Source organism: Carex rostrata, chromosome 35 (genome assembly GCF_964058835.1).
Source record: "Carex rostrata chromosome 35, lpCarRost1.2, whole genome shotgun sequence".
NCBI lineage: Eukaryota > Viridiplantae > Streptophyta > Magnoliopsida > Poales > Cyperaceae > Carex > Carex rostrata.
This window is the reverse complement of record NC_135952.1, coordinates 3,475,995-3,489,991: the sequence shown is the minus strand read 5'-3', so window position 1 is coordinate 3,489,991 and position 13,997 is coordinate 3,475,995. Positions and strand designations below refer to the sequence as shown.

Below are 13,997 nucleotides of genomic sequence, written 5' to 3'. Positions count from 1 at the left end.
CTTCTCCTCTTTTTTTTTCTTTTTCTGTTTTCTGTCGGAGAGGCCACGCAGGGGAGAAGAGAGGGAGAAGCTAATGGGTTTAAACCCGTTTTCGAGCCGTAAGATTTCCTTACGGTTTGAAATTTTAATTCGGACCGTATGATTTCCTTACGGTTTGGGCAGTTTTAAAATTCTTTCTAACAACTGGTTATTTTTAATAATTTTTTTATTAAAATGGGTATTTTTAAAAAAATCGGTTTTTTTAGCATTAAGAATATTTAAATTTGTCACATCAAAATTTGAAAATTTACGAAAATAACATATATATAGACTTCAGCGTCTTTTAATATACACAAACATCTCGGGTTTGGGTAAGTTGTAAGCGGGTTTGGGTTTTTATAATCAGACAATTCGAATTTAAACTTAAACGATGAGGTAATGCAGAGGATTTGCACACATTAAAAGATGGATGACTCAGGAATTATTTGCTTCATGTTTGAATAATGTAGGTGCCGAAAGTGAGTCCGGATCATATGTATTACCTCACAGTTTTAGTCATATTAGGAAATATCGGCCGATATCGATCCGATACCAAACCAATATTTGCGGTTTGTGTTTTTCGTCCAATTTTAACTATTTTGATCCGATTCTAGTCATTATTTGTCTGAAAACTTGAACCCATAATTGATTAAATAAAGTATAAACTATGCACATGCTGAAAACTCGTGACATTCATTGATTAAATAGAGTATCAAGTATCAACTATACTGAGAACTATGAATCCATAATTAATTAAATAGTGTATCAACGATATATCCACATGCTGAAAACTTTGAACCCGGCCGTCATATCCAAACTTTGAATCCATGATTAACATGCTGCCAAACTATGCATCCAAACTTTAAATAGAACATGCTGCCAACTTTGAACCCGTGATTAATTACATACTGCCAACTAAATAGAACATGCTGCCAAGTGCCAACTATGCTACCAATCCGTGATTAAATAGAACTATATATGCACATGCTGCCAACTATATATATACACACATGCTGCCAGTGCCAATTTAACAATTCAAGTTTTGCCTCACTTTGATCAAATATTCCACGAAGATGACCCCCCTTCAATCTTGGATCAGGTGCTAAATTTATTTTATGAGATTAAAATTTATGAAATAAATAAGCAATTAAATTTTAATCATTAATTATTTTAATATTAGAGAGAATGAAGTCGTTGTCCTTGAGGATAGAGATAACTCGTGGCTAAATGAGGAAACCTCCAATGATAAACATAATGCACGCAACAGTGATCATGAAAGCAATGGTTCAAGAAGTCATGATGACAGTTCAGTTGATGCCGTCCCTAGCCAGTACATATGCAGAAAGTCAAAGAACAATCACGTACGGGGCTCTACCTCAGGAATTGAACTAAGGAAAACTCGATTTAAAAATACCAATGAACTAACAACACGTCAAAATGTTATTTCTTATGATGAGATGTTGAGTACATCAATGTTTAGTGGGGGGTATAATTATTTGGGTCTACAATGTTTTCTTTTTTTAGTTTCGGACAACAATATTCTCATTTTTATCATAATACATATGACGATGAAGTGATCCCACCAGTACGAAATAGTTTCTGACAGTGAAAGAGTATGTTTATAGTTTTAATGCTTGTATTATATTATATTAGTGGATTATTTCATTAATTGTAATAATTTATCTAAACATAAATTATTGACAAATTATTTTTTTAGTGTAAAACAAACTTCTGGCCAAAAAATCCAATTTTTCTATTAGAATCGACTGATACCGACCGATACCAGATAGGTATCGGCCGGGACCGATCCTGATCCCGATACTGATATTTCCTACTATGGTTTTAGTTTCATTTTGAGCCCTCCGATCATAATTCGGGTCAGATCAATCTGGCCCAAACATGTAATTATGGTCCGCTTTGAGATTTGTGTAAACATGTAACAGACGGACCGAACTCAAACACAAAGGATGAGGTACCTTAGGGCCGACCAGACAGGCAGGTAAGTTTGGATTGCAATTGACAAGACTATGATAGATGATGATATTAGAGTTTCGCACCAGAATTCACATCAGAAAGAGAAGACTGCAATGAGCTTTAGATCTAATAATTAAATTTGCTGGCATCAAATAAATTATGAAACATGGATCATACCTATTTTTTAATTTTTTTTAATTTTTCCCTCAATTAAATATTCGAGAATTATGGTGGAGTCAGTGCGGAATAACGGTGGAAATTTCGGAGGCGAAACTGGGGCCCATTTTGTTAGCATTAAGAATATTTAAATTTGTCACATCAAAATTTGAAAATTTACTAAAATAACATATATAGACTTCAGCGTCTTCTAATATACACAAACATCTCGGGTTTGGATAAGTTGTAAGCGGGTTTGGCTTTTTCTAATAAACCATTTAGAGAAAATTGAAACTCTCCCTAAGTAGGTATGGTATCTCATACTCTCATTCCATCTCAGAAAAAGTACATCAAAATTGAGGGAAAAAAGAATCATATAGCCATGCAAAAATTAGAGATCATAATCTCAGCTATAGTAGGTGTCTTACTCCCACTTCAATTTATCCTAAACTCTGCAAATTTAATTGCAGACAATCTAGAAACTAGTATACTTGATACCTTGATATACTTTGCCGTTTGTTATCTCGTAACCAACCAAATATCTACTAAGAAATGGAGAAGTTTGATGGTAGTTTTATCCCTGGGTTTAATCATACTGATATTTGCAAATCATTTCTATATCAGTCCATGGACATGGGAATTTGTAGGCAGCCTTATCTATGGTATCGACTTGGCGACCATGCAGCACTTTTTGATGATGAAATTTTCACATGATTGGAGGCGGCGCATTGTTCTATCCACAGCAAGCATAACAGATGTGATTCTGATATTCAATAATCTTGAAGATCCCGGACAATTTGCTCAAATTTTCACGGTGATCGTATCAATTATAGTATATGTAATACTCACTCTTTTTCATGTAAAGCAAATCTGGGACCGAAGGAGGAAGATAGCAGCTATTGCATCACTTTTCCTTGCAATTATGATATTAGGTATTCTTCTCCGCTTCTACTGGCATGACAACGAAAAATTATTTGTATCAATTGCTAGCATCATTGGTTGTTTCTCCCTTGTGCCGTGGCTGTGGCTAATATGTGCACCAAAAATAAAGGCATGGTGGCAAGTCTACAACGGGCAGGAAACCCAAGACGAGCAATACAATTTCCTCGAGATGGCCGGATTACCCGCTAGGTTCACAATCCAAGATCTTGAAAAAGCAACAACAAACTTTCAAGCACCCATAGGTGAAGGTGCTTCTGGTGCAGTGTTCAAGGGGACACTAGCAGATGGCTCTACCATTGCGGTAAAGCGGATCAAATGGCAACCTAGTGGTGAAACCGAATTTAGAACAGAGATGGAAATTATCGCAAGTCGGCAACATGTCAATTTAGTGCGCCTTTTGGGGTTTTGCATCTCTACGAGAGGGGACCACTACCTTATCTATCCGTTCCAGGAAAACGGGTCTCTTGATGCATGGATTTTCTCTGACGATGGAAAGAGAAGCCATTTAACATGGGCATTAAGGTATAGCATTGCAATTGATGTTGCCAAGGCACTTGCATATCTCCACCATGAATGCCATCATCGGATTTTGCATCTCGATGTCAAACCAGCAAATATTCTTCTCGATGGAGACTTCCGGGCCCTGCTATCAGATTTTGGTATCTCAAAATTAATTGGGAAGGATGAGAGTAGTGTCATGACCAGAGCAAGGGGAACGGTAATTATCAATTATTTATAAAATTAATGATTAATTGTTGTATTTTGGTGACTCAAAATGATTTTGTTTATTTATGATTATTAATTTATCTGTTTGGTTACATGCCAAACCTTTTTTTTGAGCAAGAAATAGGGGTCAAGCCCCAATTTGATTGATCGGTAAAAAAATCCAAACCTTAGTTTTCTAAAACCAAATTTATATCGAGTTATCCTAGTTTACTTTGTATATTTCAAAAACATCTTACCATATGAAGCAGGTTGGATACCTACCTCCTGAGATGCTGGTACCTAATGCTATCTCGACCAAGTCTGACATCTATAGCTATGGAATGGTGCTTTTTGAGCTGGTCGGTGGGCGAAGGAACTTGATAATGGTGATGGATGGAGAGACTCAACAACGACGGAACTCGTATTTCCCGAAAATCGTCAGAGAGAAAATGATGCAAGGTGAGTTAATGGAGGTAGTCGACGAGAGCTTGATCAAGAATGAAGAGATAAGAGAAGAAGAAGTTACAATCTTAACTAGACTGGCTCTTTGGTGCATTCAAGAGAACCCAATTCTAAGACCCGGCATGATAGAGGTGGTGGAGATGCTGGAAGGTCGCACGCCGGTGCATGTGCCGCCCGAAAGCTCAATGTTTGTGGTGAACTTTTTGGATGGGGATTCCAGTTCTGGTGCCTTTGCCCGAGCTGATGAGGAGGATGAGGCCCCTATAATGTCGGTCAATAGTTTATCCATTTCCATTCAATCTGGTAGATAGAATACAATTATATGCTAAGGCAAATGGTTCTTTTGAAGATCAGTTTTCCGAACCAGAACTCCTATTACTGGTAAAATTAATGGAGTCTGTATTGATTCAATTAATAGAGTGATTCGGAAAGAGAATAATATAATTACAGGTGCACCAGCTGGGTTAGAACACAACCTTTATGTGGGGAAAAAGAGAGAGAGAAAAAAAAAAAAACCTAGAAGTGTATCATTATTTTTCATAAAAGCAAGTCAGTACCATAGGAGCACATAGTTGCTTGTATATGTCTAATTGTGTTTTCGTTTATTTTTCATTTTAATTGAGGACGAAATTTCTCCAAAGAAATCCCTACAAAGTTATTCAAGAATAACTAAACACGGATAATACTTGTATTGCCAATGGTATATACAGACATATATATTCAATCTATATTAAAATGTTTTTTCCTAGTCTCCGGAACAAACGACTCGGTTTTCCAATTTCCAAAGTCAAAACAGTCGATCCAAACCGTTAGACGTTCAATCTATATTAAAATGTGTTTGGAGACCAAATTTTACATTTTTTTGAATTTTTTTTACTATTTATTAAGATAATTTGAAAATTGTTGTTTTTCAATGCTTCAGAATTTTAATAAAAACATTTTAATTATTTTTGTCTTGTACGAGGTACAAAATGGGCTGGGCTGGGCTTGGCTGGGCCGGTGGGGCTTTGAGCATGACTCTGGCCCAAAAGAAACAAAAAACAAAAACAAAATGAGTGCCCAGAAATGATAACTTTCCCAGTTCATAATTTATATCTATTGAGAATGTCGGCTGTTCAAGTGCTGAGAACTTGAGAGTTGAAAGTTTCAGAATATCAAAAGAATCCTTTGAGAACATGGCATAAGATCGAAACAACCAATGATGCTTGCAATTGATACAAATAACTTATCCTTGTCATACCAGTAGATGCGGAGGACAATACCTAACATCAAGCTTGCAATGAAAAATGATGCAATGGCCGCTACCTTCCTCCTTCGGTCCAAGATTTGCTTTACATGAAAAAAAAGCGAGCATTACATATACTAAAATTGATATGATCACCGTGAAAATTTTATTAAATTTTCTTGAATCTTGACGATTATTGAATATCAGAACCACATCTGTTGTGATTACTGCAGATAGAACCATAGTAGGAAATATCGGCCGATACCGATACGGATCGGCCGATATGTATCGGTATCGGCCTACCCCGATCGGATCCTGAGCCGATCCTCACATAGCAAATCATAAAGAAAAAGAAAAAAAAATTCCGATCCTGAGCCGATTCTGAGCTGATACCGATCCGATACCTTGATCCCATATCAGTATTGGCCGGGACCGATCCCGATCCCCATACCGATAATTCCTACTATGGATAAAACCGTGGTCCTCCAATCATGTGAGAATTTCATCATCAAAAAATGCTCAATAGCTGCCGAGTCGATACCATGGATAAGGCGGGAAACAAATTGTCATTGCCATGGACTGATATAGAAATGATTTGCAAATATCAGTATGATTAAACCCAGGGATGAAACTACCATCAAAGTTCTCCATTTCTTAGTAGATATTTGGTTGGTTTGGAGATAACAAATGGCAAAGTATATCAAGGTATTTAATATACTGGTTCCTGGATTGTTTGAGATTAAATTTGCAGAGGTTAGGTAAGATTGAACTGTGAGTAAAACAGCTATTATAGCTGAGGTTATGATCTCTAATTTTTCCATGGCTATATGATTCTTTTTTCCCTCAATTTTGATGTGCTTTTTCAGAGATGGAATGGGCTTTACCTTTAAAACAGAGATTATACATGGGTAGAAACCAGGAACTAACTACTAAGATACCATACCCACTTGTTGGGGACTGGGGAGACTTTGAATTTTCTCTAAATGGTTTATTAGTAAAGGTAATGAGGACAGTTCAAATGCCTCTATTTTTTGTGCCTCCATCATGCTTTCATTTTTATAAACTTAAATTACTCAAAGTTTAAAATAAAACCGTTAAATGTGATCTATGTTATTTTCTCTATGTGCCTATAAAAAATTATCACATTTTGAATTTTCTTTTATATGAATCAATAAGTTGAAAAATCAACGTCTATAAATTATCCACATTAGTATACATTTTTACAAGCTCAAGATGACAACCAAAAAAAGTTAAAATGCAATATTTTTTCACACATGCATAAATAAAATGATGTAATTCATATCCAACGGTTTTATTTTGAATTTTAAAATTTAAATTTTGAGTTATTAAAGTTTTTAAAAATAGAGGCATGATAAAGGCACAAAAAATAGAGGCATTTGAACCCTCAAAGATAATTAATTTTACGCTGAAGTCAATGTTATTTTGGTAAATTTTTCAAATTTTGATTGGGCCCAAGTCAAGTTTCTCGAATACTTAATTGAGAGAAAAATTATTAAAAAAAAAAAAAAAATCCTTGGTCTAGTTATCTCGCTCTCTATTCAATTTCTTCTTGATTTAATTGACTACATTAATGTAGAACTGTCATAGATACATACTTACTTTTCTATCTTTTACTTTTCGGACGAAATAATTATGTCATGATTTAAGCTGTTTCAAATGAGGATGTAAAACATGAGTAAATAGAGCAAGTAATCTAATTCTCCTTAAATTTAAATAGCAAATATGTTTGATTGCGGCGATAAAAATGTAAAATAGTAGGGGTCATCTTCTAAAATGCAGTGGAATAAGTTAATTTTTTTTTTATACTATTAGTTTGCTTTAAACTTACTCTGTCTATAGAGTCCACTTTCAGCAAAAATTTATTTCTAAATTGCTCTCTTATTCAAACAAATTAATTTAAATCATTACTTAAACAGTGAAACTAGATGTAAAACAAAATAAGTAAGATAAAACAAGTAACATATATAGTGCATGCCTTTTAAATTGAAGTTTGAGTGTGATACAAATATTTTCCAAAATTTTATATCTTGTTTGACTCTTAGTAGTTTTATATAATTACTATAATTTTTGTTTATAATAATAGTACTACTAATAATAATATTTTTTTTATTAACTTCTTATTATTATTAATTGTTACCTATGTTTGATAAGTCCATTGCGCGGGGAATGATGTGAACACCTTTTAATTGGATAGACTCATATACTTGCAGACTTGCAATGAAAGTTTCAAAGGGAAGAAAAAAATCAGAAGAGGGAAAAATGAGAGAAAGCGACTGTGTTGAAAAAAAATAAGGATATAGAAGGGGTTTTAATCTCAACTGTTCATCATCAATCAAGCAATTAGAATTAGATAAGAAAGATAACATCTATTAATTTTAGACAATAATACCAACGATACACACTATATACACAGGTACCAAAAGTAGAATGGTAACTTAGATATCTTTTATATTTCAATTATATAAAACCCAAAAAATCCTTATAACATCAATATGGAAGGTAATGCATTAAGTTGTTTGCCTAATAATGAATTGTAAGATAATCAACTGTAGTTCATTAAAATTTTCACATTGCCAACTCCAAGACCTGTCGAATCATCTTCAAACTACGTTCAAACATATCTACTTCATAGATAGCGTGTTAATTTCCATACAAGATTTATAATTTTTCGAATTTATTTAGTATCAAGTCAAATGGTCAAATACGGGAGTTTTTTTTTTAAATTAATTTTAATGCATTTATTTTTTTATCATTTCTTGAGCGATGATTTTACAAGAATCTCCTTACAAGGATTAAGCTTGTAGCCTATGTTCTTCAAGTCAAACTAGCACCTTAATTAATTTACCAAAATTTTCAAATACCATACGGTATAACTACTGTCCCACAAGCAAGCCAATTTTTCTCAACATTATTTTCTCTTTGAAAGAGTGAGGCTATGGTACTAAAATACTATGCATAGCGCTTTATGCATCAATATCTTTGTTTTCAAAGTTCAAATAGATGATCTGAAATATTCAACATGATTATTTTTTTTAGATTATAGTAGAAAATCACTTGATCTAAAGATTGTAGACCATTCAAAAGTAGTAATTTGTTCACAATTTTGCCAATACCAGTACTAAAAGGATTCAAAATTATTTTCATTATGAACAAAGACACCTAATTCATACGCAATCTACTCTATGAAATAAACCTACATCTAATATCAACCATCTGAACTAGCTGCCAGAACAAGAATCTCTCAAAACAGATGGTGCACCACCACCACCAGATGCAGCAGGAGAGGCCAGGGGCGGAGCCACATGGTCTGGGGTGGGTGGGTGGGGGGGAGAGCTCTCTTCTGGATGTTTGATTTGTAGCAGGAGAGGCCGGGGCGAACCCACATTGTCCTGGGGAGGGGTAGCTCTCTTCAGGTTAAATTTAGAGTTAAAATTAAAATAATTTTTTTGAATTATAATTGATAGTTAGAATTATAAATTAAAGAATAAAAAATTACAAGTCAGAGTATTTGAAAGTATAAGTTAAAACATTATTTTTTTCATTGAGTAACTAATCAATTAATGGGTTTAAATCCAATTAGCATTTAAATCGGATCTGATAATTTTTTACCGGTCCAATAAAAATCATGAGTCCGTCACTGAGAAGTGAAGAGGCCGTAAAATTAAATTAGTTCCAGGCAGTAGTCTCAAACTTGAGACGTGACCGAGTTGTCCTGTAGGACAGTAAGAGGTACAAAGCGGGCCGGGCTGGTTAGTGAATTATCCAGCAGAGAGCTAGATGCCTGTGGGGCTCTTGGGCCATGACTCTGGCCCAAAATAAAATGTAAACAAAACGAGAGCCCAAAAATGATAACTTTGCCTTTTCTCATATCCTGGACTACTCTAGGCCCTAGCGATTCGCTACAGAAGATCAAGCAAACGCAAAAAGGTATATTTGTAAAATATCTATTGATATGTTTTTGTTAACAACTCCTATCGTTATATTAGAACGGAGCGGATACGGAACGGAGAGTGGTCAAACTATATTTATATTTATTTTTTATTTTTTAGATACACATACAAAACAGATATCAGATATATCAGATGGATACGGATACGGATCCGGATTAGATTAGATATTTATTAAAATAATATAAAATAATATTAAAAAAATATTAAAATTCATAATATTTATCTAATTATAATGATGAATAATATAAATTTTTATAATATATATTAAAATATATAGTATATATTTATTATTCAGATACAGATAATTGAAATGTTAAATAATAATATTATCTTTATTCACACGGATATTTTATTTGAAAAAAATAAAGATATAGAAGGAATTTGATCTCAGTCGCTCATCATTGAGTTGGCATATTTGTTTTCTAGAGAATATACCAATGGTATATTGCACAGTGTACACGTACCAAAAGTAGAAACAGTACAAACTGTAACAAAACGGTAACTTAGCTAGATATTTTGTAATATATATAACTAGGGGTAAAAATGGTATGGATAATATCCAATTCGTATTTGATCCGTATTCAAGAACTTAGATATGGATATCTGATATTCAAATATCCGCATGGATAAAGATACTGATATGGTTTTACATTTCAATTTTATGTATCCGAATAGTAGATATATACTATATTTAATATATATTATGAAAAAATTATGTTATTAATCATTATAATTAGATAAATATTTTTTAATATTTGTTAATATTATTTTAATTAATATCCGATATGATTCGCCCTCATATCTGTATCCGTATCCGAAAAATAATAAAAGAGATATGGATATGGTTTTATCGTACTGTCCCCTCCGTTTTCACCCTTGATAATAATACTAGTCAAATAGTTTAAATTCTGATTTTATCACTATCCGAAAATAAAAACACAGGAGAAAAAAAAAATACTGCATCACAGAAACTAGGGGTGGCAACCGCCTTGTTCAAACTCGTCGATCATGAGCTGATTCAGTCTGAGTCACGAGCGAGATGACTTTAGAGATTTGAGCTTAAATCTCAGTTCGAGTCGATAAACTGGCTTGTTGTGTCTGACTAGACCTTGTTTTAAGAACAAAATAAATTCTACAAATTTTTTGAACTTAACAGTATAAAATGCACATAAATTCAAAGAAATACACAACTTGATGCCTAGCCGAGCTAGCTCGCAAACTAGCTCGCAAGCTTAGTTCCAACTTGAACTTGTTAATTCTAAACCGAACTAGTTACGAATGAGCTGTCATCGAACAAGTCAGTTATGACTTACGATCGAAACACGAGCCACAAACTTTTTTGCCAACACTAACAGAACCTGTTTGAGAATATGGTTTAATTTGTTACAGTAGAGAAAAGCATGTAAAAATAATTAATTAGTTGAGTAAACTGTATTAATTTTGAGGTCAATTGAGTAAATTCCAAGAATTAGGAATTGTTTCTTCCCTTTTTATGAGTCAACTACTGTACTCACAAGTCAGAAGGTAATATTTTTTTTTAAAATTATGACAGTCCTGCATGAATGTAGCTAGCCAAGTAAATTAGAAATAAATCTGCTGTTATTTCAAAAGAATAACATGAATCTGTTATATATTCTGATTTCAACCATTCAAATTTTGTTATGCATGAATATTAAAAAGAAAGTATTCCATGTGCAACAGTTGGGATCAGAATAACAGGTTCCGGTTAAGAATAACGACAGATTTATTTCCAAGTAATTAAATCAAGACCGTGAAATATCGTCGATTCACCAACTATATATATATATATATATATATATATATAGAGGTTGGCTAAGATCAAAGTGGTAGTTCCTGAGCTTTGGTGCTACCAATTTGTTTTTCAATTTTCAAAGTTCAAAACGTCGATCCGAACCGTTCAAGTTGTTCTCCATATTAAATTGTGCTTGGAGACCAAATTTTACATTTTTCTGAATTTTTTTACTATTTATTAAGCCACTTTGAAAATCGCTGATCCAACGGTGGCATAACAAAACAGTAAAATCAGAAGCCACCGTTGGATCATCTGTTTTCAAAGTGGCTTAATAAATAGTAAAAAAATTCAGAAAAATATAAAATTTGGTCTCCAAGCACAATTTAATATGGAGAACAACTTGAACGGTTCGGATCAACGTTTTGAACTTTAAAAATTTAAAAACGAATTGGTAGCACCAAAGCTCAGGAACTACCACTTTGATCTTAGCCAACCTCTATATATATATATATATATATAGAGGAGGGTTCAAATGCCTCCATGTTTTTGTGCCTCCATCATGCCTCCATCTCTCTCTATCATTTTCAAAGTTCAAGCAGTCGATCCGAACCGCTCAATCTAACCTCCATACTAAAATATGTTTGCAGACCAAATTTTATATTTTTAGGAATTTTTTTACTATTTTCTTAGATAGGTACAAAATCAGTAAATCTGAACTATCTAAAAATAGTATTTTTGTACCTATCTAAAAAAATAGTAAAAAAATTCCTAAAAATATAAAATTTGGTCTCCAAACATATTTTAGTATGGAGGTTAGATTGAGCGGTTCGGATCGACTGTTTGAACTTTGAAAATGATGGAGAGAGATGGAGGCATGATGGAGGCACAAAAACATGGAGGCATTTGAACCCTCCTCATATATATATATTCCCTCCAGAAGAAATTGAAGAGAGAGGAGAGCGAGACAACTAGATATTCGAGAATTATATGGAGTACGTAGTGCGGAATTAAGCGTGAGAAATTTCGGAGGCGAGACTTGACTTGGGCCCATTTTTCTTAGCATTAAGAATATTTAAATTTGTCACATCAAAATTTGAAAATTTACCAAAATAACATATATATAGGTCCTCCAAAATAACATATATATAGACTTCAGCCGGTAGGTAGGGGTGCAAACGGGTTGGATATTATCCGACTGTATCCGACTTCGTATCCGAAAATTTAATACGGATATCCGATATCCGAATATCCGTGCGGATACAGATACGGATATAGTTTTGAATTTTAATTATCTGTATCCAAATAGTAAATATATATTATATAATTTAATATGAATTATGAAAAAAATTATGTTATTCACTATTATAAAAAGCGGATGTCTGTATCCGTATCCGGTTAATATCTGATCTGTATCCGTATCCATCTAATATCCGATCCGTATCCGTATTTGGAAAATAAAAACGGATACGGATATGGTTTTACCACTATCCAATCCGTATCCGATCCGTTTGCACCCCTACCGGTAGGGGTGAAAAAGGAGCGGATAGTGGTAAAATCATATTCACATCATTTTTCCATCATGTGGATACTGATATGGAGCATATATCAGATATATCAGACGGATTCAAATTAGATCGGATATTTATTAAAATAATAAAAAAATATTAAAGTTCATAATATTTATCTAATTATAATGGTGAATAACATAAATTTTTCATAAATATATTAAAATATATGGTATATATATATATATAGAGTTAGGCTGGGGTGCTATGGATAGCATAGTGGCCTCTATGCTACGGCTCAATATTCGAGTTTTCAAAATTCAAACGGTCGATCCGAACCGTTCATCTTATTCTCCATATTAATATCTGCTTGGAGACCAAATTTTATAATTTTCTTAATTTTTTTACTATTTATTAAGCCACTTTGAAAATCGCTAATCCAACGGTTTTACTGTTTTGTGCAGCCACCGTTGGATCAACAATTTTGTAAAATACTTAATAAATAGTAAAAAAATTCAGAAAAATGTAAAATTTGGTCTCCAAGCAGATATTAATATGGAGAATAAGATGAACGGTTCGGATCGACCGTTTGGATTTTAAAAACTCGAATATTGAGCCGTAGCATAGAGGCCACTATGCTATCCATAGCACCCCAGCCTAACTCTATATATATATATATATACCATTTGAATACGGATAATTGAAATGTAAAACCATATTAGCCGAAATTTTTATTAATATCCAAAAAATATGAAATTTCAGAAACTACCCAGGTTTTCGAGTTTTTTTTAAATCTACCCAAACTGCAATTTTTTTTGCAGTAATTCAGTCTAAAACTACAAAAAAATATTTGTGGTTTCAAAATAGGAATTCTTAAACCACAAAAAAATTTAGCGGTTTTTATTTTCCAAATTTTTTAATTAAATATAAATATTAATATTTATAATTGTTTATTGAAATACTAGAAATATTTGATATATTTCTTTAAAAATAAATGAAATACTATATAATTTGATTTATTAGAAATACCGCCACAAATAACTCAGATCAACATTTTTCAAGCCGGATTTTTCACAGCTGTAAGAAAAACTAATCTATAACAATCCTACATGAATGTAGCCAAGTAAACTGAAAATAAATATGTTGTTATTTCAAAAGAATGATATGAATCTGTTATTCTGATCTTAACCATTCAAATTTGTTTGTACGTGAATCTCAAAAAGGAAATATTTTAAGCGCAAATTTCAATAAAAATCAACAGTTAAAATCAGAATAACAGGTTCTTG

General features: G+C 33.0%; 1 protein-coding gene across 1 annotated transcript; it reads left to right on the top strand.

Moving 5' to 3' along the window:
- The first annotated feature begins 2,479 nt into the window (after positions 1 to 2,479).
- Positions 2,480 to 4,754, top strand: LOC144549246 (putative receptor-like protein kinase At5g20050). The gene is made up of 2 exons (XM_078297968.1): positions 2,480 to 3,808; positions 4,065 to 4,754. Exons 1-2 carry the CDS (start codon positions 2,531 to 2,533, stop codon positions 4,566 to 4,568), a joined length of 1,782 nt encoding a protein of 593 aa, XP_078154094.1. The 5' UTR covers positions 2,480 to 2,530; the 3' UTR covers positions 4,569 to 4,754.
- Positions 4,755 to 13,997: the final 9,243 nt, after the last annotated feature.